At 45.8% G+C, this 20,036-nt stretch overlaps 1 protein-coding gene across 6 annotated transcripts in view; it reads left to right on the forward strand.

The window, feature by feature from the left end:
• Positions 1-20,036, forward strand: part of LOC147100831 (tumor necrosis factor receptor superfamily member 5-like) — a 63,838-nt gene that overhangs the window by 31,069 nt on the left and 12,733 nt on the right. For 5 of the 6 annotated variants that reach the window (XM_085967455.1, XM_085967458.1, XM_085967459.1 and 2 more), the window contains 4 exons: positions 4,968-5,093; positions 7,526-7,672; positions 8,862-8,955; positions 16,609-16,781. In XM_085967455.1, coding sequence (XP_085823581.1) covers positions 4,968-5,093; positions 7,526-7,672; positions 8,862-8,955; positions 16,609-16,781 — 540 coding nt within the window. Of the gene's footprint in view, positions 1-150; positions 4,102-4,967; positions 5,094-7,525; positions 7,673-8,861; positions 8,956-16,608; positions 16,782-20,036 lie in introns of those variants that run through there. The other variant, XR_015073582.1, reaches the window with a different exon arrangement.

The raw sequence follows: 20,036 nt of genomic DNA on the forward strand, positions 1-20,036 counted from the left end.
TGCCTTACTCTATTGAGGAGGTCAGGACCATGACCAGGAACTGCCAAGTCTGCGCTGAGTGCAAACCACACTTTTATAGACCAGACAGGGCCCACCTGATAAAAGCCACTCGCCCCTTCGAGCGCCTGAGCGTTGATTTTAAAGGGCCTCTCCCCTCCTCCGACCGCAATGTGTACTTCCTCAATATTATTGATGAGTACTCCCGTTTCCCGTTCGCCTTCCCCTGCCCGGACATGACCAGTGCCACGGTCATTAAATGTCTGAACAACCTCTTCACCCTGTTCGGCTTCCCCAGCTATATCCATAGCGACCGGGGCTCATCGTTTATGAGCGACGAACTCCGTCAGTACCTGCTAACTAGGGGTATTGCCACAAGCAGGACCACCAGTTACAACCCCCGGGGGAACGGACAGGTGGAAAGAGAAAATGCGACAGTTTGGAAGGCCGTCCTGCTAGCCTTAAAGTCTAGGGGCCTTCCAACCTCCCGCTGGCAGGATGTGCTCCCCGATGCGCTCCACTCTATTCGGTCACTGCTCTGCACTGCCACTAACGCCACCCCTCATGAGAAAATGTTTGTCTTCCCAAGGAAGTCCACATCAGGGACATCGCTACCGCCATGGCTGACGTCCCCAGGGCCGGTCCTACTGAGAAGACACGTGAGGACCCATAAAACGGACCCCCTGGTCGAGAGGGTCGACCTCCTCCACGCCAACCCCCAGTATGCTTACATCGCATACCCGGACGGGCGGGAGGACACAGTCTCCATAAGAGACCTTGCACCCTCGGGGACCACAGTAACCCACTACCACCCCCCCCCACGATCCGATATCCAGCCCCAGCAGACGGCAGGCCTGGGCCCCGCGACCCGCTCGACATCTACGAGGACGACACGCCTGTGCCACAGCCTACGCTGGACTCGACGCCGGAAGCTTCACTACCCCTGCCGTCGCCACGCCGATCACAGCGGCAGACAAGACCTCCGCAGAGACTCCAATACACTAACTTTTAATACACTTCACCCCGCCGGACTCAATTTTAAACAAGGGGTGAATGTGGTAAACCACTGTTTGTATTCCTGTTTGTCCTGTTTGTATTCCACTGTGTACATGCCTGGACATGCCTCGGCTGACTCCTCCCACAGGTCCTAGTATAAAGGTGACTGCTCCCCAGCCCTTGGTATCCTGGACCGGTCGACCACTCGAGGCAGACCTCCATTCTGTTGTTAATAAAAGCCTTTAGTTACTCTTCTAACTCTCAGTCTTTTATGAGTAATTGATAGCGCATCATTGTATTATCAATTTCATTTGAAACATGTGTGAAATGGGTTTCACTGACTCTTAATGCCTAGCTAGCACTACAAATCAGCACAACAGAGATATAAGGCCAGTGCAACAATATGCAAGAAAAAATAAAAAGACAATTGCTTTTGGTAGCATCCAATGTCACCAAGTGGCTCACAAACATGACAATATGCAAGTATCTGGGTGGGGAAAAAAATAACAAATATGTGTCTCAGTTTTATTGAGACTTATACAAGCACTAAGAGCTTTAGTTAAATCTGGACACCGCATACCATGCTTGTCGCACAGTTTAAAGTCCATACTACATAGTTCTAGTACTTTTCAGAAACATTTAGTCCACATGCACAACAAAATGCTCGAATGGAGCAGGATATATCCACCCTAGGGGTCATCATGAATGGTGGGAAGCTGTGTACAACGTAGGATAACACCCCGGGCTAGGATAATTTTAATGCTTCTTTTGAGCATGCAGGCTATATTAGTGGTTATTATGAATATGTTTTGTGTCATGCGTAGGATAATAACATGCCTGAGACGCATCAAGCAACTGATGGAATATGCAGCGCTAGCTAGGCATTACTTTCCCATCCAGCTTTGTATCATCAGCAAACTTGGATACATTCATTTGGTCCCCTCATCTAAGTCATTGATATAGATTGTAAATAGCTGAGGATCAAGCACTGATCCTTGCGGTACCCCACTAGTTACAGCCTGCCAACGCGAAAATGACCCGTTTAATCCTGCTCTCTGTTTGTCAACCAATCATCAATCCATGCTAATATATTACCCCCAATCCCATGAGCCCCAATTTTGTGTAATAACCTCTTGTGTAACAGCTTATCGAATGCTTTCTGAAAATCCAAATACACTACACCCACTGGTTCACCCTTATCTACCATGCTAGTTACAACCTCAAAAAACTCCATTAGATTTGTCAAACATGATTTCCCTTTCATAAATTCGTGTTGACTCTGCCCAATCATATTATGATTTTCTAAATGCCCTGTTACCATGTCCCTATTAATAGATTCTAGCATTTTCCCTACTATTGATGTCAGGCTAATTGGTCTATAGTTCCCCGTTTTCACTCTCCCTCCTTTCTTGAATAGCGAGGTTACATTTACTACGTTCCAATCTCTGGGGACCATTCTAGAATCTAGGGAATTCTGGAAGATCAAAACCAATGCATCCACTATCTCTGTAGCCACCTCTTTTAAAACCCTAGGATGTAGGCCATCAGGTCCAGGGGATTTGTCGGCTTTTAGTCCCATTGATTTCTCCAGTCCTATTTTTTTTTATTAATACTGATTTCTTTTAAGTTCTTCATTCTCACTAGACCCTTGGTTCCCCATTATTTACAGAATGTTTTTTGGGTCTTCTTCCGTGAAGTCTTTCCTACAAATTATTTCTTTAATGTCTCTGCCACTTCCTTGTTCCCCATTATAATTTCTCCTGTCTCTGCTTGTAAGGGACCCATGTTTACTTTCGCTAATCTCTTCCTTATTACAAACCTATAGAAGCTTTTACAATCTGTTTTTATGGCTCTTGGCATGTCTGGTGTGGTACTGAAGTGGAAAGGCCTGGCAAATTTTCTTCCCTGATCTTCTGTACTCTCTAGAGGGGAAGAGGTTAAAATTGAGGAGCCAGGTTCTCTTGGGACTTTAGGAACAGGAGTAGGCCATTTAGCCTCTCGTGCCTGTTCCGCCATTCCATGAGATCATGGCTGATCTGCGACCTAACTCCTTTGCCCCATATCCCTTAATACCATTGGTTAGCAAAAATCTATCAATCTAAGTTTTAAAATTAACAATTGATCTAGCATCAATTGCCGTTTGGGGAAGAGAGTTCCAAACTTCTACCACCCTTTGTGTGTAGAAGTGTTTCCTAATTTCACTCCTGAAAGGTCTGGCTCTAATTTTTAGACTCTGCCCCTAGTCCTAGAATCCCCAGCCAGCGGAAATAGTTTCTCTCTATCCACCCTATCTGTTCCCCTTAATATCTTGAAAACTTTATCAAATCATCCCTTAACCTTCTAAATTCCAGGTAATGCAACCCTAGTTTGTGTAATTTCTCCTCGTAATTTAACCCTTGGAGTCCGGGTATCATTCTGGTAAACCTACCCTCCCTCCAAAGCCAATATATCCTTCCTAAGGTGTGGTGCCCAGAACTGCTCAGTGTCCCCCAGGTGTGGTCTAACTTGGGTTTTGTATAGTGGCAGCATAACTTCTACCCCTTTGTATTCTAGTCCTCTAGATATAAAGGCCAGCATTTCATTAGCCTTTTTGATTATTTTCTGTACCTGCTCATGACATGCTCATGACATTTTAATGATCTATGTACCTGGACACCCCACACCCCCCCCCCCCCCCCCTGGACCTCCACTGTTTTTAGCTTTTCACTATTTAGAAAGTACTCTGTTCTACCCTTTTTAGGTCGAAAGTGATGACCTCACATTTGCGTACATTGAAATCCATTTGCCACAGTTTTGCCCATTCATTTAATCTATCACTATCTCTTTGTAATTTTATGCTTTCATTTACACTGCCCACAATGACGCCTATCTTTGTGTCATCGGCAAATTTGGTTATGTGGCTATTAGTAGAAGGAATAACATGAAGGTTTCTGATATAGCTTGCTGACAGGTTTCCTTTAGCCTGACAGAATAAGATGACGGAGACACAGAATATCATAACAAACCTACAGTTGGCACCCATGCTCTGACTTCCCCATGCCAACACCCTCTGCTGACTGTCTCGCCAGGAACAGGTTACCAGAGAGAGAAACTTTCTGCTGATCTCAAGTAAGTTTTGTTTTGATAAACACTGGGGATATTTAGAAAGGACTTCTACCTAATCCTGGAAACTGAACTTCACAGTAGCAAAGGGAAATAAATTATTTTTAACTTGAAAAAAATGTAAGTTATTTATGAATTGAAAATATGAATACAAGCACTAATATAGCATTTTCAGTCCAATCTGAGGCTTCAATTGTTTTTTATTCACGGGATGTGGGCATCGCTGGCAAGGCCAGCATTTATTGCCCATCCCTAATTGCCCTTCAGAAGGTAGTGGTGAGCCGCCGTCTTGAACCGCTGCAGTCCGCATTATTATACTTTGTCATAGTGCTTTGGTACAGATGAGTGGCTTGCTTGGCCATTTCAGAGGGCAGTCAACTACATTGCTGTGGGTCTGGAATCATCTGCTAGGTAAGGACGGCAGATTTTCTTCCCCGAAGGACACTAGTGAGCCAGATGGATTTTTCAGCAATCTGATATTTACGTGGTCACCATTACTGACACTAGTTTTCTATTCCAGATTTATTTAATTAACTGAATCTAAATTCCCCAGTGGTGGGATTTGAACTCGTGTCACTGGATTATTGGTCCAGTAACTAACCACAATGCTACCGCTCCTAGGATTGTTATTAATTGATCTGTATTTAGTCTGATTTCTGATGAGTAAGTTCATTGATTACACCATAGCCTTCCTATTCTTCCTGAACTGCTGTTATTCCTATCTAAAAATAATAAAGGTTCTCATGTGAGTTCCAGTTTTATTTTTCCATAGATTTTTTGGCAGTAAAATGCTTTCTGACATCAGTTTTCTGGGAGCAGTACAAGGCTTGTAATTCCATAACTGACTTTTGTAATACTTTTTTTTCTTGCAGGCAATATAGTATCTAAACATTGCACTATAGAAGTTGGCACAACGTGTAAACCATGTACAGCTGGAGAATATATTGAACATCCCAATGGTTTAGAAAAATGTCTTAAATGTAAAGCTTGTGATCAAGGTAAATATCACAGTATTATTTATTTTAATCGCTTTTTTAAAAAAGAGACCTGAGTATTTTCTCAGGAACAGTTATCAAATAGTTGTTTGAAAATGCCCTGATTTTAGCAAAACATCATAGTTCAAGGTTTTCCTTAAATGTGTTTGCTTCTATTGCTCTTGAGCATACAGTATTTACTAAGTAATATTTGTGCCCCTTGTTGGTGAGTTACAGATCCATGATTTTGTGACTGCATTAATGGTGAAATCGTGCACTTCAGCTTTAAATCTGATATGAAATTTCCTGTCATCAAAATCTTGTTTTGGTGTTCGGTGTGATCAGATTAAATCTCAGTGACATTATCACATTTCTTGTTATAACAAACGTTTTTTCTCCCCCCTCCTTTCCCACGGATGCTGACTTCTGGTAAGTGGTTGCACAGGTACCAGCAGCTCTCCTGTCCCTCACCCAAATGGTCATTATTCATGCATGAGGCATTATTCATGCATGAGGCATTATTCATGCATGAGGCATTCTAGTGAGCACTGGCATGTTTTTGAACTGTGGGGGGTGGGAGATGGGGGGTGGGTATGGCTGTGACAGCCAAGTCCGATTCTTTTGTCACTGAATGTGGTAGAGGTCAGTTCACAGCTATGGGGAATGGGAGCAGTGGCTGAGCCTTCTGCCCGAGGCCAATGATGCCAATTATGGTACCGCTACAGTTACTCTGGTTGAGCTTAGCTAATTCAACATAAACCAGAGATTGAGCCTGGAACTTCTGTGACTCAGTATCAGACTACCTGGGGCATTTCCTCACTAAGCTATTGAGGATGAAAAACAACTACCTGCATATTTAATATAAAATATAAAGTGCTGGAAGCACTCAGCCGGTCAGGCAGCATGTATGGAGAGAGGTAGGTAGGGTTAACGTTTCAGGTTGTTGACCTTGGACAGTGGCCTTGGAGGGGGTACAGCGCAGACTCGCCAGAATTAGACCAGGGATTGAAGGGTTAATTTATGGGCACAAGTTGCATAAATTTGGTTTGTATTCCCTTGAGTTTAGAGGTTGTGGGCTAAACTAATCAAGGTCTTTAAAATGTTAAAGGGATTTAATAGAGTCACTTTCCTCTGATGGGGGAATCCAGAACAAGGGGCATAATCTTAAAATGAGAGCTAGGCCATTTAAGAGTGAAATCACAAAGCACTTTTCCCACCAAAAGGGTAGTGGAAATATGGAACTGTCTCCCCCAAAATGCTGTGGAAACTGGGTCAATTAACATTTTCAAGACTGCATTTGATTATCAAGGGATGTGGAGAAACAGATGAGCCATGATCTAATTGAACAGGCTCAAGGGCTGAATGGCCTACTCCTGTTTCTATATTCCTACAGAACTGGGGAAGATTTTCATTAGTTGCCAACAAACTTGTAAGAAAGGAATGCCAACAAGACATGAAAGGAGTTAAGTGCACCAACAGATGAGCCAAATGGAATTTTTCCCATTCTTTTTATATTCTACTTCTGTAAGTGAAAGCCAAGCCACTCAGAACAAATGATTAAAAAAACTGAGTAATGTAAAAGCACACAAGAATCCGAGGGAAACAGTAATATAAACTGAAAAATGTGAGCCAGAAAATAACCACTCGGAATCACTGAGAAAAAAAGAAAGTAAAGTAGTTTCAAAGGAAGGGGGAAAATGAAACATGAAAATAAACCAGAAAGATCCAATGAGAACTAGAGACTGAAAAAGCAAGGACAAGACAGCAGCTTTTCCACTCTGGGACACACCTCCTCCACGATCACAACTTGCTCGATGTCAATGAGTTCAGGGCCTCCAAATCGCGGCCGCCTCTTTTTCACGGGAACAGACGATCGGCTGTTGCCCCACCAGTTGGTCACCCAAAAGTCAAAATCGACCCCTGTAGTGTATGTACCCGTCTATCTTTAAGGGAACTATTGAATGTAACCGTTCACCTTTAAGGGAACTACTTTAGGTGTGGCACTATTTGTTTGGCTTCTGTATACTGTAATACCGATAGTGACCACACCAGTATATAAGTGTTGTAGCAGGATTGCTGGGGCAGATTCGCCCGGACCTTCGAATAGTAAAGACCTGTTTGTTTGTTACTTCTGAAGTCTGTGTATTTATTAACTGCACAACCCACAGACTTTACAACCCCCTCGATTCTAATCTTAAAAGAAAAGCCTCTGCTATTTCATGTTTTGTATCCATTCTCTACCTCTTAGAGGTATAAAGTGAATTAGAAAGTAGTACAAAAAGAAAATGCTGCAGATGCTGGAAATCTGAAATCAAAACAAAATGCTGGAGATACTCAGCTGGTCAGGCAGCTTCTGTGAAGAGAGAAACAGAGTTAACGTTTCAGGTCGATGACCTTTCCTCAGAAGTAGTACATATTCATTCTACTTGAACCTCATTAATGTTTTTTCCTTATAGAGCTGGGACTTCAAATTAAACAGCAATGTATCTATACACAAAACACAGTGTGCGAGTCCAGAGAGGGATATTACTGCATAGACAGAAGCTGTGAGACAGGCAGAAAACACAAAACGTGCCCTCCAGGTGAAGGAGTTAAAGAAAAAGGTATGGTGTTGGATTACCATGCGTTTCATGGCTAAGTATTGCCTTTAGTGGCAAGATAATGGGGCTGCCTTTCCTCTGCCATACCCCTCAAAATGTGGCGGGGTACCAGGCTCCAGAGGATGGAAAATGGGACACGAAAGCCGATTGCCAAATACTCGCCCCTAAAGCGCCACTTGACCCTTGACTGGCCTGCTATATTTAATTGTGGGCAGGACCAGGGAAACTGAACAAATTCGATAAGACTAGAGGGAGCTTGCTCCCAGACCGGCAAGCTGCATTGGGGCAGCCAGTTGCCGCCTGCAACTCGCCGGATATATTCCAATGAGGCCTGTGGATAAATTTAAGCCGGTCTTTGGGCCTCTCTCTTCAGGCGCGCTAATTCATCCCGCCAACCATTTTGTACCCCGTTGCCCAAATCATTGCTTGCCTTTTATTGCCCAAAACTCCAATTGACCAAAACATGGCTGCCCACATTCCTGTCCACACCAAGTTCCATAATCTCCTCTGCTCATTGGCCTACACTCATTCCCTGCTACATAATGCATTCAATTTAAAACGATTAGCCTCATCTTCAAATCCCTACATGGCTTTACACTTCCCTACCTCTGCAACCTCCTCCAGCCACAGATCCTCTCCTGCACCCGACAATCCTCTGACTCTGGCCTCCTGAGCAACTCTCCCTCCTTGTGCCCTACCATTGGTGGCAGAAGTTTTAGTAGCCTCAGCCCTACTGCCTGGATATCCCTTCCTATACCCCAAATTCTTCCAGTAATAATATTAGGAGTAATAGAGTCCCTAACTCTTAGTGGGCTGAGCAGTGTAAACTGCAACCCCAGGCCACTTAGAGGGGATTAAGTACACAAGATAATTGGACCTTAACGAGTATACAAGATAATTGCATCTAAACAATGTACCAACTCCTGAGTGAACACCTGTTTCTTCCCAAAATACACGGGGTGCTTAACATATTGTATGTGGCAACTTTGTAATTGACAATAATGGTAATACAAAATGGTTAGCAAATTTTGTCCTATTTTAAACGTGAACGGTTTTAGTGCAAAAAAATAAAATTATCGGGAGTAGACTGTAGTGCATAAAACAGTAACGGGAGCTATGTTTCAAACAGCCCTTAATAATGTAAACTCAGTTCCAATGATCTGGTATTGACATTGATGCATTTATTTTTCAGGAACACATTTCAAAGATACTGTGTGTGAGATGTGCCCTCCTGGAACATATTCAAGCAATGCTTCATTAACTGAGGCATGTAAGGTTTGGACTAAGTAAGTACCTCAAGGAAACCAGAATTTTTAACTTGCATTGTACAGATGCTATAATTGGCAAACATACTGTAACTTATTTTTCCAAATGGGTTGTAGCAGTGTGACTTACATCAATTTTGATCAACTCCACTTCTTGTTGAGTCTTCTCCGTACAGGAGGTGCCTTACCAAGTTCTTCCTGTAATTCACACTCTGCGTAACAGGAATAACTAGCCAATTTTTCTTGTGTGACGTTAACAATTTGGCACACAGTTGAAAAAATGTCAGTTTAAAATGCATGGGGGAAATTTTAACCCCCAAAAATGAACGGGTTGGGGTTGGGTGAGCGGTTGAAGTGTTAAAAATCTGAATCACGATTTCAACCTGCCCACTTCCGGTTTTAACGGAGGTGGGACAGGGGTGCAGCCAGCCAACCTGGTCCCAGGAGGCAGGTTGGCACTTTAAATATGATAATGAGGCTAGCCGCCTTGGATTTAACCTGCTTTGTAGGTTTAACTATGGCCGGCCGGGGTTCCCAGGCCTCAGGAATTTCGGCAGCTGCCGCGAAGCGGGCACAGCACTCCTTCTTGGCCGGGAGGAGCAGGAGTGCTTCCCCCCCAATCCTGCAAGCTTCCCCACCATCAGCTTCCCCTCCACCCCAGGTCAGGGACAGGACCCCCCCACCCCCCACAGGGGAAAGGATCGGACTCCCCTGGGGCCCGGGCTCGCACCGCCCTGGGGCTACAGCCTCTTCTCCAGCGTTCCCCACCCGACTGGAAGCTGCCTGTCAATCAGGCTAACTTCCAGGTGGGGAACCTGTCAGTGACGTCACACCCGACCTGGTTTCCCACGAGCTACTGGCCCCTCCCTCCCGCTCACAGCGTGTCAGAATGTTAAATTCCACCCACCCCCCCCCCACCATGTGTCTGTGATCTGCTTCACTTTTTTGATCATAAATAAAACTGCTGTCCTAGTGCTGACATCTCTATGGCCATAAAGTATCTCCCGATTTTGCCTCACCCAAGGTGGCAGAACTTTCAGTAGCCTCAGCCCTACAGTCTGGATCTTCCTCCCTATATCCCAAATCCTGCTTCCCTCCCTTTCCTTAGCCCACTGGGCCAAACTTCCTCGAAGGTCCCCCCCCCCCCCCCTGCCCTAGCCCTGAACTTGCATCTTTCTTTAGTTTCTCTCCTATCTCCCCTCATGCCCTCTCCAAGCTCATCTTGTACATGAGACCCACCTCCTCCTCCCTTGACCATATCCCACTAAACTGCTGACCACCCAACTTTCCTTCCTGGTCCCATGTTAGCTGATGTTGTTAACAGTTCCCTCTCCTCAGGTACTGTCCCCCTCCCCTTCAAATCTGCCATCATCAACCCTCAAAAAAAACACCTTTGACCCCTCTATCCTTGCAAACTACTGCCCCATCTCCAACCTCCCATTCCGCTCCAAAGTCCTTGTTGTCACCTCCCAAATTCGTACCCATCTTTCCTGCAATTCCATGTTTGAGTCTCTCCAGTCAGGTATCCGCCACAGTACTGAAACGGCCCATATTAAAGTCACAAATGACATTCTATGTGACTGTGACCATGGTAAGCTATACCTCCTCATCCTTCTCAACCTTTCTGCAGCCTTCGACACGGTTAACCACACCGTCCTCCAACGCCACTCCTCCGTCATCCAGCTGGGTGTGACTGCCCTCGCCTGGTTCTCTTATCTATCCAGTTGTAGCCAGAGAATCACCTGCATTGGCTTTTCTTCCCACACTGTTACCTCTGGAGTTCCCCAAGGATCTATTCTTGGCCACCTTCTATTTCTCATTTACATTCTGCCCCTTGGTGACATCATCCGAAATCACGTCAGGTTCCACATATACGCTGACGACACTCAGCTCTACCTCACTACCACCACTCGACACCTCCACTCTCTCTGATTTGTCACACTGCTTGTCCGACATCCAATACTGGATGAGCAGAAATTTCCTCGAACTAAATATTGTGAAAACCAGCCATTGTCTTCTGTCCCCATTACAAACTCCATTCCTTGGGCACCGATTCCATCCCTCTCCCTGGCAATTGTCTGAGGCTGGACCAGATTGCTCACAAATTTGGTGTTGTGTTTGACCCTGAGATGAGCTTCAGACCACATATCTACTCCATCACCAAGACTGCCTACTTCCACCTCCGTAACATCGCCCGGCTCCGCCCTTGCCTCAGCTCAGCCGCTGAAACCCTCATCCACGCCTTTGTTACCTCTAGATAAGTGTTCCAATGCACTTCTGGCCGGGCTCCCATCTTCCACCCTACATAAACCTGAGGTCATCCAAAACTCCGCTGCCTGTATTTTAACACGGACCAAGTCCCGTTCACCCATCACCCCTGTGCTCGTTGGCCTACATTGGCTCCCGCTCCAGCAACGCCTGAATTTTAAAATTCTCATCCTTGTTTTCAAATCCTTCCATGGCCTCGCCCCTCCCTATCTCTAACTTCCTCCAGCCTGATACAGGAATGCCATACAAACTCATTTAGTGCTTGTCTGGTATTATCACCAGCAGGCATTTCTGGCCTCATGTATTTTAAGGTTTAGAAACAGAAAATATCTGAAGTGCACGACAGATTGATCAGCAGAGAGGAAAAGAAAAGTTAACATTTCAGTGTGATCCTTCAGCAGAGCTCAGCCCTAAGTTTTTGGGGTCGATTTTCCCGACGCTGTCGGGAAGAAGGCGGGACTACAATTTTCGGGTTTTAGTCCCGCCTACATTGACGTCCGGCCAATCCGTGTGATTTTCCCTTGATTGACCTTGTTGAGCCCGCCCAGCGGGCTCAGCAGGCCAAGTAAGGGCCACCCGGCAACAGGTGACGCCACAGACTGCAATTTCATCTGTTAAGAGTTCTTGACAGATGAAATATCAGTGTTTCACAGCTGTTTCAAGCTGTGAAACACTGACAGTCTGAGTTCTGACATGAGTCCTTCTGCACAGACTCAGTTAGAACTCACATCGGCACTCAAAGCTGAAGGCTGTCACTTTTCACAGACCGCAGCCGTTCAGCTTTAAGTGCCGGCTGAGTGATGGGCTCCCGACGGCTACAGGAAGAAAGGCTGTGAAGGTAAGTACAGGTAAGTAAAAGTTCTTTACACACTTTAGACACACCAAACACACTTACCTTTGCACTCATGCACCCATCACTCACCTGAGCGCCGACATCGCGACCCCTCCAACTCCTTCAACCCGACGGCCTGCCTGCTCTAACCTGGCGTGGTTTGGAGCCGTTGGGAAACCCACACGAAACCCCTCAAAATAGGGATTAGGCTAAAAACTGCCTGTTAACTGCCTGTTAACTACCTGTTAACAGGCAGTTAATTGGCACTAATCCCTTCCCGCCTGGGGTCGGCGGGTCCCAGTGCGGGGCGGGTACCCGCTGCCTCTGAAAGTTGCATGGAGCGGGGTTTTGGGCGGGATGGTGTCGGGACCCCCAAAATCGGGATTTTCCCCCCCACACGCCTGAAACCCCACCTGACGGCTCCACGAAAATCAACCCCTTTGTTTCAATAATAACTCATCCTTATCCCTTCTGAAGCTACTTGAAAATGAAAATAGTTTATTTAAAATAGTTTTAGCAGGTGTCAGCCGTGGCTCAGTGGAAGCATTGCGCCTGAGTCAGTAGGTTGTGGGTTCAAGTCCCACTCCAGAAATCTAGGCTGACACTCCAGTGCAGTACTGAGGGAGATGTTAAACTGAGCTGGAAGTAAAAGATCCCCTGGCACTATTTTGAAGAGGAGCAGGGCAGTTCTTCCCGGTGTCCTAACCAATATTTATTTTGGTTAAATAAAATGGATCGGCCGTCCATCATTTCCTGTAAATAGTGGGTTTAACTCAAACTCTACTGGGCTTAGAGTGAGATTTCAATAACAGATTAATTGTAACAGATTTGTTATAATTATACTTAGAAACATAGAAAAATAGGAGCAGGAGTAGGCCATTCGGCCCTTCGAGCCTGCTCCGCCATTCAATATGATCACAGCTGATTCTCTATCTCAATGCCATATTCCCGCTTTCTCCCCATACCCCTTGATGCCTTTTGTGTCTAGAAATCTATCTATCGCCTTCTTAAATATATTCAGTGACTTGGCCTCCACAGCCTTCTGTGGTAGAGAATTCCACAGGTTCACCACCCTCTGAGTGAAGAAATTTCTCCTCATCTCAGTCCTAAATGTCCTACCCCATATCCTGAGACTGTGACCCCTCGTTCTAGATCCCCCAGCCAGGGGAAACATCCTCCCTGCATCCAGTCTGTCTAGCCCTGTCAGAATTTTATACGTTTCAATGAGATCCCCTCTCATTCTTCTAAACTCTAGAGAATACAGGCCTAGTCGACCCAATCTCTCCTCATGCGACGGTCCTGCCATCCCAGGAATCAGTCTGGTGAATCTTCGCTGCACTCCCTCTATGGCAAATATATCCTTTCTTGGGTAAGGAGACCAAAACTACGCACAGTACTCCAGGTGTGGTCTCGCCAAGGCCCTGTATAACTGTAGTAAGACATCCTTGCTCCTGTACTCAAATCCTCTTGCAATGAAGGCCAACATACCATTTGCCTTCCTAACTGCTTGATGCACCTGCATGTTTGCTTTCAGTGACTGGTGTACAAGGACACCCAGGTCCCTCTGTACATCAACATTTCCCAATCTAGCACCATTTAAATAATACTCTGCTTTTCTGTTTTTCCTACCAAAGTAGATAACTTCACATTTATCCTCATTATACTGCATCTGCCATGTATTTGCCCACTCACTCAACTTGTCTAAATCGCCTTGAAGCCTCTTTGCATCCTCCTCACAACTTACAATCCCACCTAGTTTCGTGTCGTCAGCAAACTTGGAAATATTACATTTGGTTCCCTCATCCAAATCATTGATATATATTGTGAATAGCTGGGGTCCAAGCACTGATCCCTGCGGTACCCCACTAGTAACCGCCTGCCACCCTGAAAAAGACCCATTTATTCCTACTCTGTTTCCTGTCTGTTAACCAATTTTCAATCCATGCCAGTATATTACCCCCAATCCCATGTGCTTTAATTTTGCACACTAACCTCTTGTGTGGGACTTTATCAAAGGCTTTCTGAAAATCCAAATACACCACATCCACTGGTTCTCCCTCATCTATTCTACCAGTTACATTCTCAAAAAACTCCAGTTGGTTTGTCAAACACGATTTCCCTTTCATAAATCCATGTTGACTTTGTCTAATCCCGTTGATATTTTCTAAGTGTCCTGTTATCACATCCTTTATAATAGATTCTAGCATTTTCCCTACTACTGATGTTAGGCTAACCGGTCTGCAGTTCCCTGTTTTCTCTCCCTCCTTTTCTAAATAGTGGGGTTACATTTGAAACCCACCAATCTGCTAAGGGATCAAGGGATATGGGGAGAAAGCAGGGACAGAGTACTGAATTTGGATGATCAGCCATGATCTCATTAAATGGCGGAACAGGCTCGAGGGGCCAAATGGCCTACTCCTGCTCCTATCTTCTATGTTTCTATGCAGGAACTGTTCCATAATCCATAGAGTTTTCGAAGATGACAACCAATGCATCCACTATTTCCATGGCTACCTCTTTTAGTACTCTGTGATGCATAATATCAGGCCCTGGGGATTTATCGGCTTTCAGTCCCATTAATTTCTCCAGCACTTTTTTTACTAATACTAATTTCCTTTAATTCCTCCTTCTCACTAGACCCTTGGTTCCCTAGCATTTCTGGGAAGTTATTTGTGTCCTCTTCCGTGAAGACAGAACCAAAGTATTTGTTTAATTGCTCTGCCATTTCCTTGTTCCCCATTATAAATTCTCCCATTTCTGACTGTAAGGGACCTACATTTGTCTTCACTAATCTTTTTCTTTTTTCATACTTGTAGAAGCTTTTGCAATCCGCTTTTATGTTCCTTGCAAGTTGACTCTCATACTCTATTTTTCCCCTCTTAATCAATCTCTTGGTCCTTTTTTGCTGAACTCTAAACTGCTCCCAATCCTCAGGCTTGCTACTTTTTCCAGCATCTTTGGATCTTATACTATCCTTAATTTCTTTGTTAGCCATGGTTGGGCCACTTTTCCTTTTGTGTTTTTGCGCCAGAAAGGAATGTATAACTGTTGCAATTCATGCATTCGTTCCTTAAATGTTAGCCATTGCCTATCCACCGTCATGCCTTTTAATGAAGCTCCCCAATCTATCATAGCCAACTCACTCCTCATACCTTCATAGTTTCCTTTGTTTAGATTTAGGACCCTAGTTTCGGATTGGACTACTTCACTTTCCATCTTAATAAAGAATTCTATCATGTTATGGTCGCTCTTCCCTAAAGGACCCCGCACAACAAGATTATTAATTAACCTCTTCTCATTGCACAATACCCAATCTAGGATAGCCTGTTTCCTAGTTGGCTCCTCAGCGTACTGGTCTAAAAAACCATCTCGTGCACACTCCAGGAATTCATCCTCCACAGTATTATTGCTAATCTGGTTTGGCCAGTCTATATATAGATTAAAGTCACCCATGATTACTGTAGTACCCTTGTTACATGCATCTCTAATTTCCTGTTTGATGCCATCCCCTACATTACCACTACCGTTTGGAGGCCTATAGACAACTCCCACCAATGTTTTCTGCCCCTTGGTGCTTCTTAGCTCCACCCAGACTGATTCTACATCTTGATTTTCTGAGCCAATATCCTTTCTCACTATTGCTCTAATTTCATCCTTTACTAACAACGCCACCCCACCTTATTTTCCTTTTTGCCTGTCCTTCCTAAATATCGAATATCCTTGGATAGTCAGCTCCCAGCCTTAGTCACCCTGCAGCCATGTCTCCATAATCGCAATTATATTGTATCCGTTTACATCTATTTGCACTGTTAATTCGTCTACCTTATTTCGAATGCTTCGTGCATTCAGATACAATGCCTTTAGATTTGTCTTTTTAACATTTTTAGACATCTTAACATTTTTTTGTACTGTGGCCCTATTTGTCTTATTACCATTCTTTCTTACCCGGACCCTATTTGTTAGTGCACTCCTTTGTGTGTACGCTCTGTCCCTTCCTGACACAATCTGGTTATCCTTACCCCAATCACTTTCCTGCACTGTTTCCTTGTCTTTTCTCTTTAGCATTCTAGATTTCTCTCCACCAGGACCCTCCCCCTCCCTTATTTAGTTTAAAGCCCTATCTACATCCCTAGTTATTCGATTCGCTAGAACTCTGGTCCTAGCATGGTTCAGGTGTAATCCGTCCCAACGGAACAGCTCTCTCTTTCCCCAGTACTGGTGCCAGTGCCCCATGAATCGAAACCCACTTCTCCCACACCAATCTTTGAGCCACGCATTCATCTCCCTGATCCTATTGACCCTATGCCAATTTGCTCGTGGCTCTGGTAATAATCCAGAGATTATGACCTTTGTGGTTCTGCTTTTTAATTTAGTCCCTAGCTGCTCAAACTCTCTCAGCAGAACCTCTTTCTTTGTCCTACCTATGTCGTTGGTACCTAAGTGGACCATGACAACTGGATCCTCCCCCTCCCCACCAAGTTATTCTCCAGCCCGGAGGAGATGTCCTTTACCCTGGCACCGGGTAGCAATTATTGTAGAAGTTTGTGCTGATTATTTTTCTGCATTTTCACCAGATGTGAAGAACTCGATCAAAATCAGGTCAAACCAGGGAGCTCTATGAGAGATGTGGAGTGTGAAAAGAAGCCTAATCTGACAGTTATACTGGTGGTTGTTCTCATTGTGATTGGGGCTTTGATTCTGATTGCTGTTTTAATTTGGAAGAAGAGAAAGCATAAACAACATACAGGTGTGTGATTCGATTGATTTACTGTGTGCATCTTCCTGCTCCAGTATGGTTTTCTATATTAGTGTTTTTTTCAGTCAGATTGCGAATAATCCTTTTTTCCAACAGTGTATACTGCCGTCAAACAACTGTGACACTGTTGCTTTAATCTTGTATTAAACTTGGGCCATGTGGGTTAGGTGACCATTGCCCCCTCTGTACATAAAGGTCTCAGTTTGGTGGTTGTTCTGTTTAATTGGGCTCAACTTAAAGTGCAGATGGAGGTAGTGGCGGAAATGGTACTCACGAGCCCCAAAGCGGGCAGCGCACCCAGAGATCCAGGGATGTGGAGGTCCTGCTGATCTAAGCAGCGGGGCCTCATTAACTTAAAAGTTCCCGGAGTCCCGCCCGATACCCGGCGAGATCCAGTGCCTGGCCGGCGGGGCGGACGGGAACGGAAATCTGGTGGCAGGAGGCCACAGCTGGGAAACCATGGGAACAGTACCCGGCAGCTGGTGGGAGGAAGGGAAGGGTCTGGAGGCGATTGTGGGGTGCAGATGCCATTGGAGAGTGTAGAAGAGGCTGGAGTTCCACAGCGATCGCTCGGAGGCCGGGCCTAGCCTGGGGAAGGCCCAAGGACTCCTTGCGGAGCCTGAGGGGAAGCACTCCTGATCCTCCTAATCCACAAGGAGTTCTGACGAAGTATTTCTTTGAGACTTACCTTGGCCTCTTCTGGCCAGTCGGCGCCTCCCGCCTTGGTTCTGCTGTCGGGCTGCAGGCTGTGCGGGAGCCCTGCCCCCTCCCTTCACTTTTTGTTTATCCCTTCACCGCTTGATGACATCGTCGGGCTGGGACTCTTGAATTTAAAGTAGGCCCCGCCTGCCTGTAGTGGGAGCCTTGGCGAAGAGTAAATGGCGCCGGGCAGGAACGATGTGGCCTCTGGGCCGGTAAGTTGTCCTGACTCCAGAAAAGCATGCAGAATCTGCTCCTGCTGCAGTCGATGGGGGTCGATGTCGGGGAGGAACTCCGAGGTGAAGAGCCAGCAAGCCTCGCCCTTTGCCTCAGAGTCCTCCAAGATCATCTTCTGCTCCAGAGTCTGCTCCGTGGAGCAGGATGAGACGTGCTCACGTTTCTTCTTCCAAAAGGTACACAGAGGGAGCTCTGTGATCCACAGCCTGAAGGAAGAAGACGGCTCGGTGACGTCCTCGCAGCCTGACATACGAAGGATCAGCAAATCCTTTTATGCCGGGCTGTACGACACGAAGCCCACAGACAGCGCAGCCTCCCAGTCTTTCCCGTCATCTATCTCGGAGGTGTTAGACGACAGCAAGCGGGAGAGTCTGGATCACCCGCTGTCTCTGGACGAGCTGACAGAAGCCGTCCGGTCCTTCGAGACGAGTAAAACTCCCGGAAGCGACGGCTTACCGGTCGAGTTGTATTCGTCTCTGTGGGAATGGATTGGCCCAGACCTGCTGGAAGTGTACGGGGGTATGCTTCTGGCCGGCAGCATGTCAGAATCGATGAGGAAAGGCATCACCCTCATCTACAAGCAGAAGGGGAGAGGGAAGAAATCAGAAATTGGCAGCCCATTTCGCTGCTTAATGTAGACTACAAGATTCTGTCCAAGGTCATCGCCAACAGGGTCAAATAAACACAGAAAATGCAGGAGATACTCAGCAGGTCAGGCAGCATCTGTGTAGAGAGAAACAGTTAACGTTTCAGGTCGATGACCTTTCATCAGAACTGGAAACATAGAAAGATAGAAGATAGGAGCAGGAGTAGGCCATTTGGCCCCTCGAGCCTGCTCCGCCATTCAATAAGATCATGGCTGATCATCCAAATTCAGTACCCTGTTCCTGCCTTCTCCCCATATCCCTTGATCCCTTTAGCCTTAAGAAATATATCCAACTCCTTCTTGAATATATTTAATGAATTGGCCTCTACTGCCTTCTGTGGTAGAGAATTCCACAGGTTCACCACTCTCTGGGTGAAGAAATTCCTCCTCATCTCAGTCCTAAATGGCTTACCCCTTATCCTTAGACTGTGACCCCTGGTTCTGGACTCCCCGACCATCGGGAACATCCTTCCAGCATCTAGTCTGTCCAGTCCTGTTAGAATTTTATAAGTTTCGATGAGATCCCCTCTCATTCTTCTAAACTCCAGCGAGTATAAGCCCAATCGACCCAATCTCTCCTCATACATCATTCCTGCCATCCCAGGTATCAGCCTGGTGAATCTTCGCTGCACTCCTTCCATGGCAAGAACATCCTTCCTCAGATAAGGTGACCAAAACTGCGCACAAAAAGAAGGAAATGGAATGGATTTTTAAGCAAGTGTAGGGGCTGGGAAAGGGGGGAGGGAATGAAAGAACAAAAGGGAAGGTCTGTGATAGGATAGAAGGCAGGAGAGGTTAAGAGACATTAAGAGATATTTAAGGCAAAAGGAGATGGTAATGGGACAGGTTAAGAAACAAAGGATGGCTCGAGATAAAGTGTAAATTGTGCTGGCAGAATGAAAGACAGCTGCCATGTGGGAGAGAAGAACAGAAGGCACAAACCAAAAGTGTGGATAAAAAATATATATATGACAGGGGCCAGGTTAAGATCTGAAATTGTTGAACACTGTGTTGAGTCCAGAAGCCTGTAAAGTGCCTAGTCGAAAGATGAGGTGCTGTTCCTCGAGCTTACGCTGAGCTTCTGTGGAACAATGCAAGATCCGAGGACGGTGAGGTCTGAGTGGGAATGGAGCGGTGAATTAAAGTGACAGGCGACCGGAAGCTCGGGGTCACCCTTACAGACTGAACGGAGGTGTTCTGCAAAGCGGTCACCCAATCTGCGTTTGGTCTCCCCAATGTAGAGGAGCCAACAGGGTCAAGTCTGCACTGAAGCTGGTGATCCACCCGGATCAGACCTGCGCCGTACCCGGCAGGAAGATCTCTGATAGCCTCGCGCTACTCAGGGATACGATCGCCTACGTGCGAGACAGGAGGGTGGACACCTGCTTAATCAGCTTGGTCCAGGAGAAGGCTTTCGACAGAATATCGCACACATACACGATGGACGTGCTCTCCAAAATGGGCTTTGGGAAGGGAATCCGCAATTGGATCTAACTTCTCTACACAGACATCAGTAGCGCAGTTCTAATCAATGGGTGGGAATCAGAAAGCTTTCCGATCAAATCTGGAGTCAGGCAAGGCTGTCCTCTCTCTGTCTTGTTCGTGTGTTGTATCGAACCTTTTGCCGAGTCCATCAGGAGGGATTCGGCCATAAGAGGGGGTGA

The sequence above is a fragment of the Somniosus microcephalus genome, chromosome 25, assembly GCF_052327205.1.
Source record: "Somniosus microcephalus isolate GS21.2 chromosome 25, FLI_Smic_1.0, whole genome shotgun sequence".
NCBI classification, from domain to species: Eukaryota; Metazoa; Chordata; class Chondrichthyes; order Squaliformes; family Somniosidae; genus Somniosus; species Somniosus microcephalus.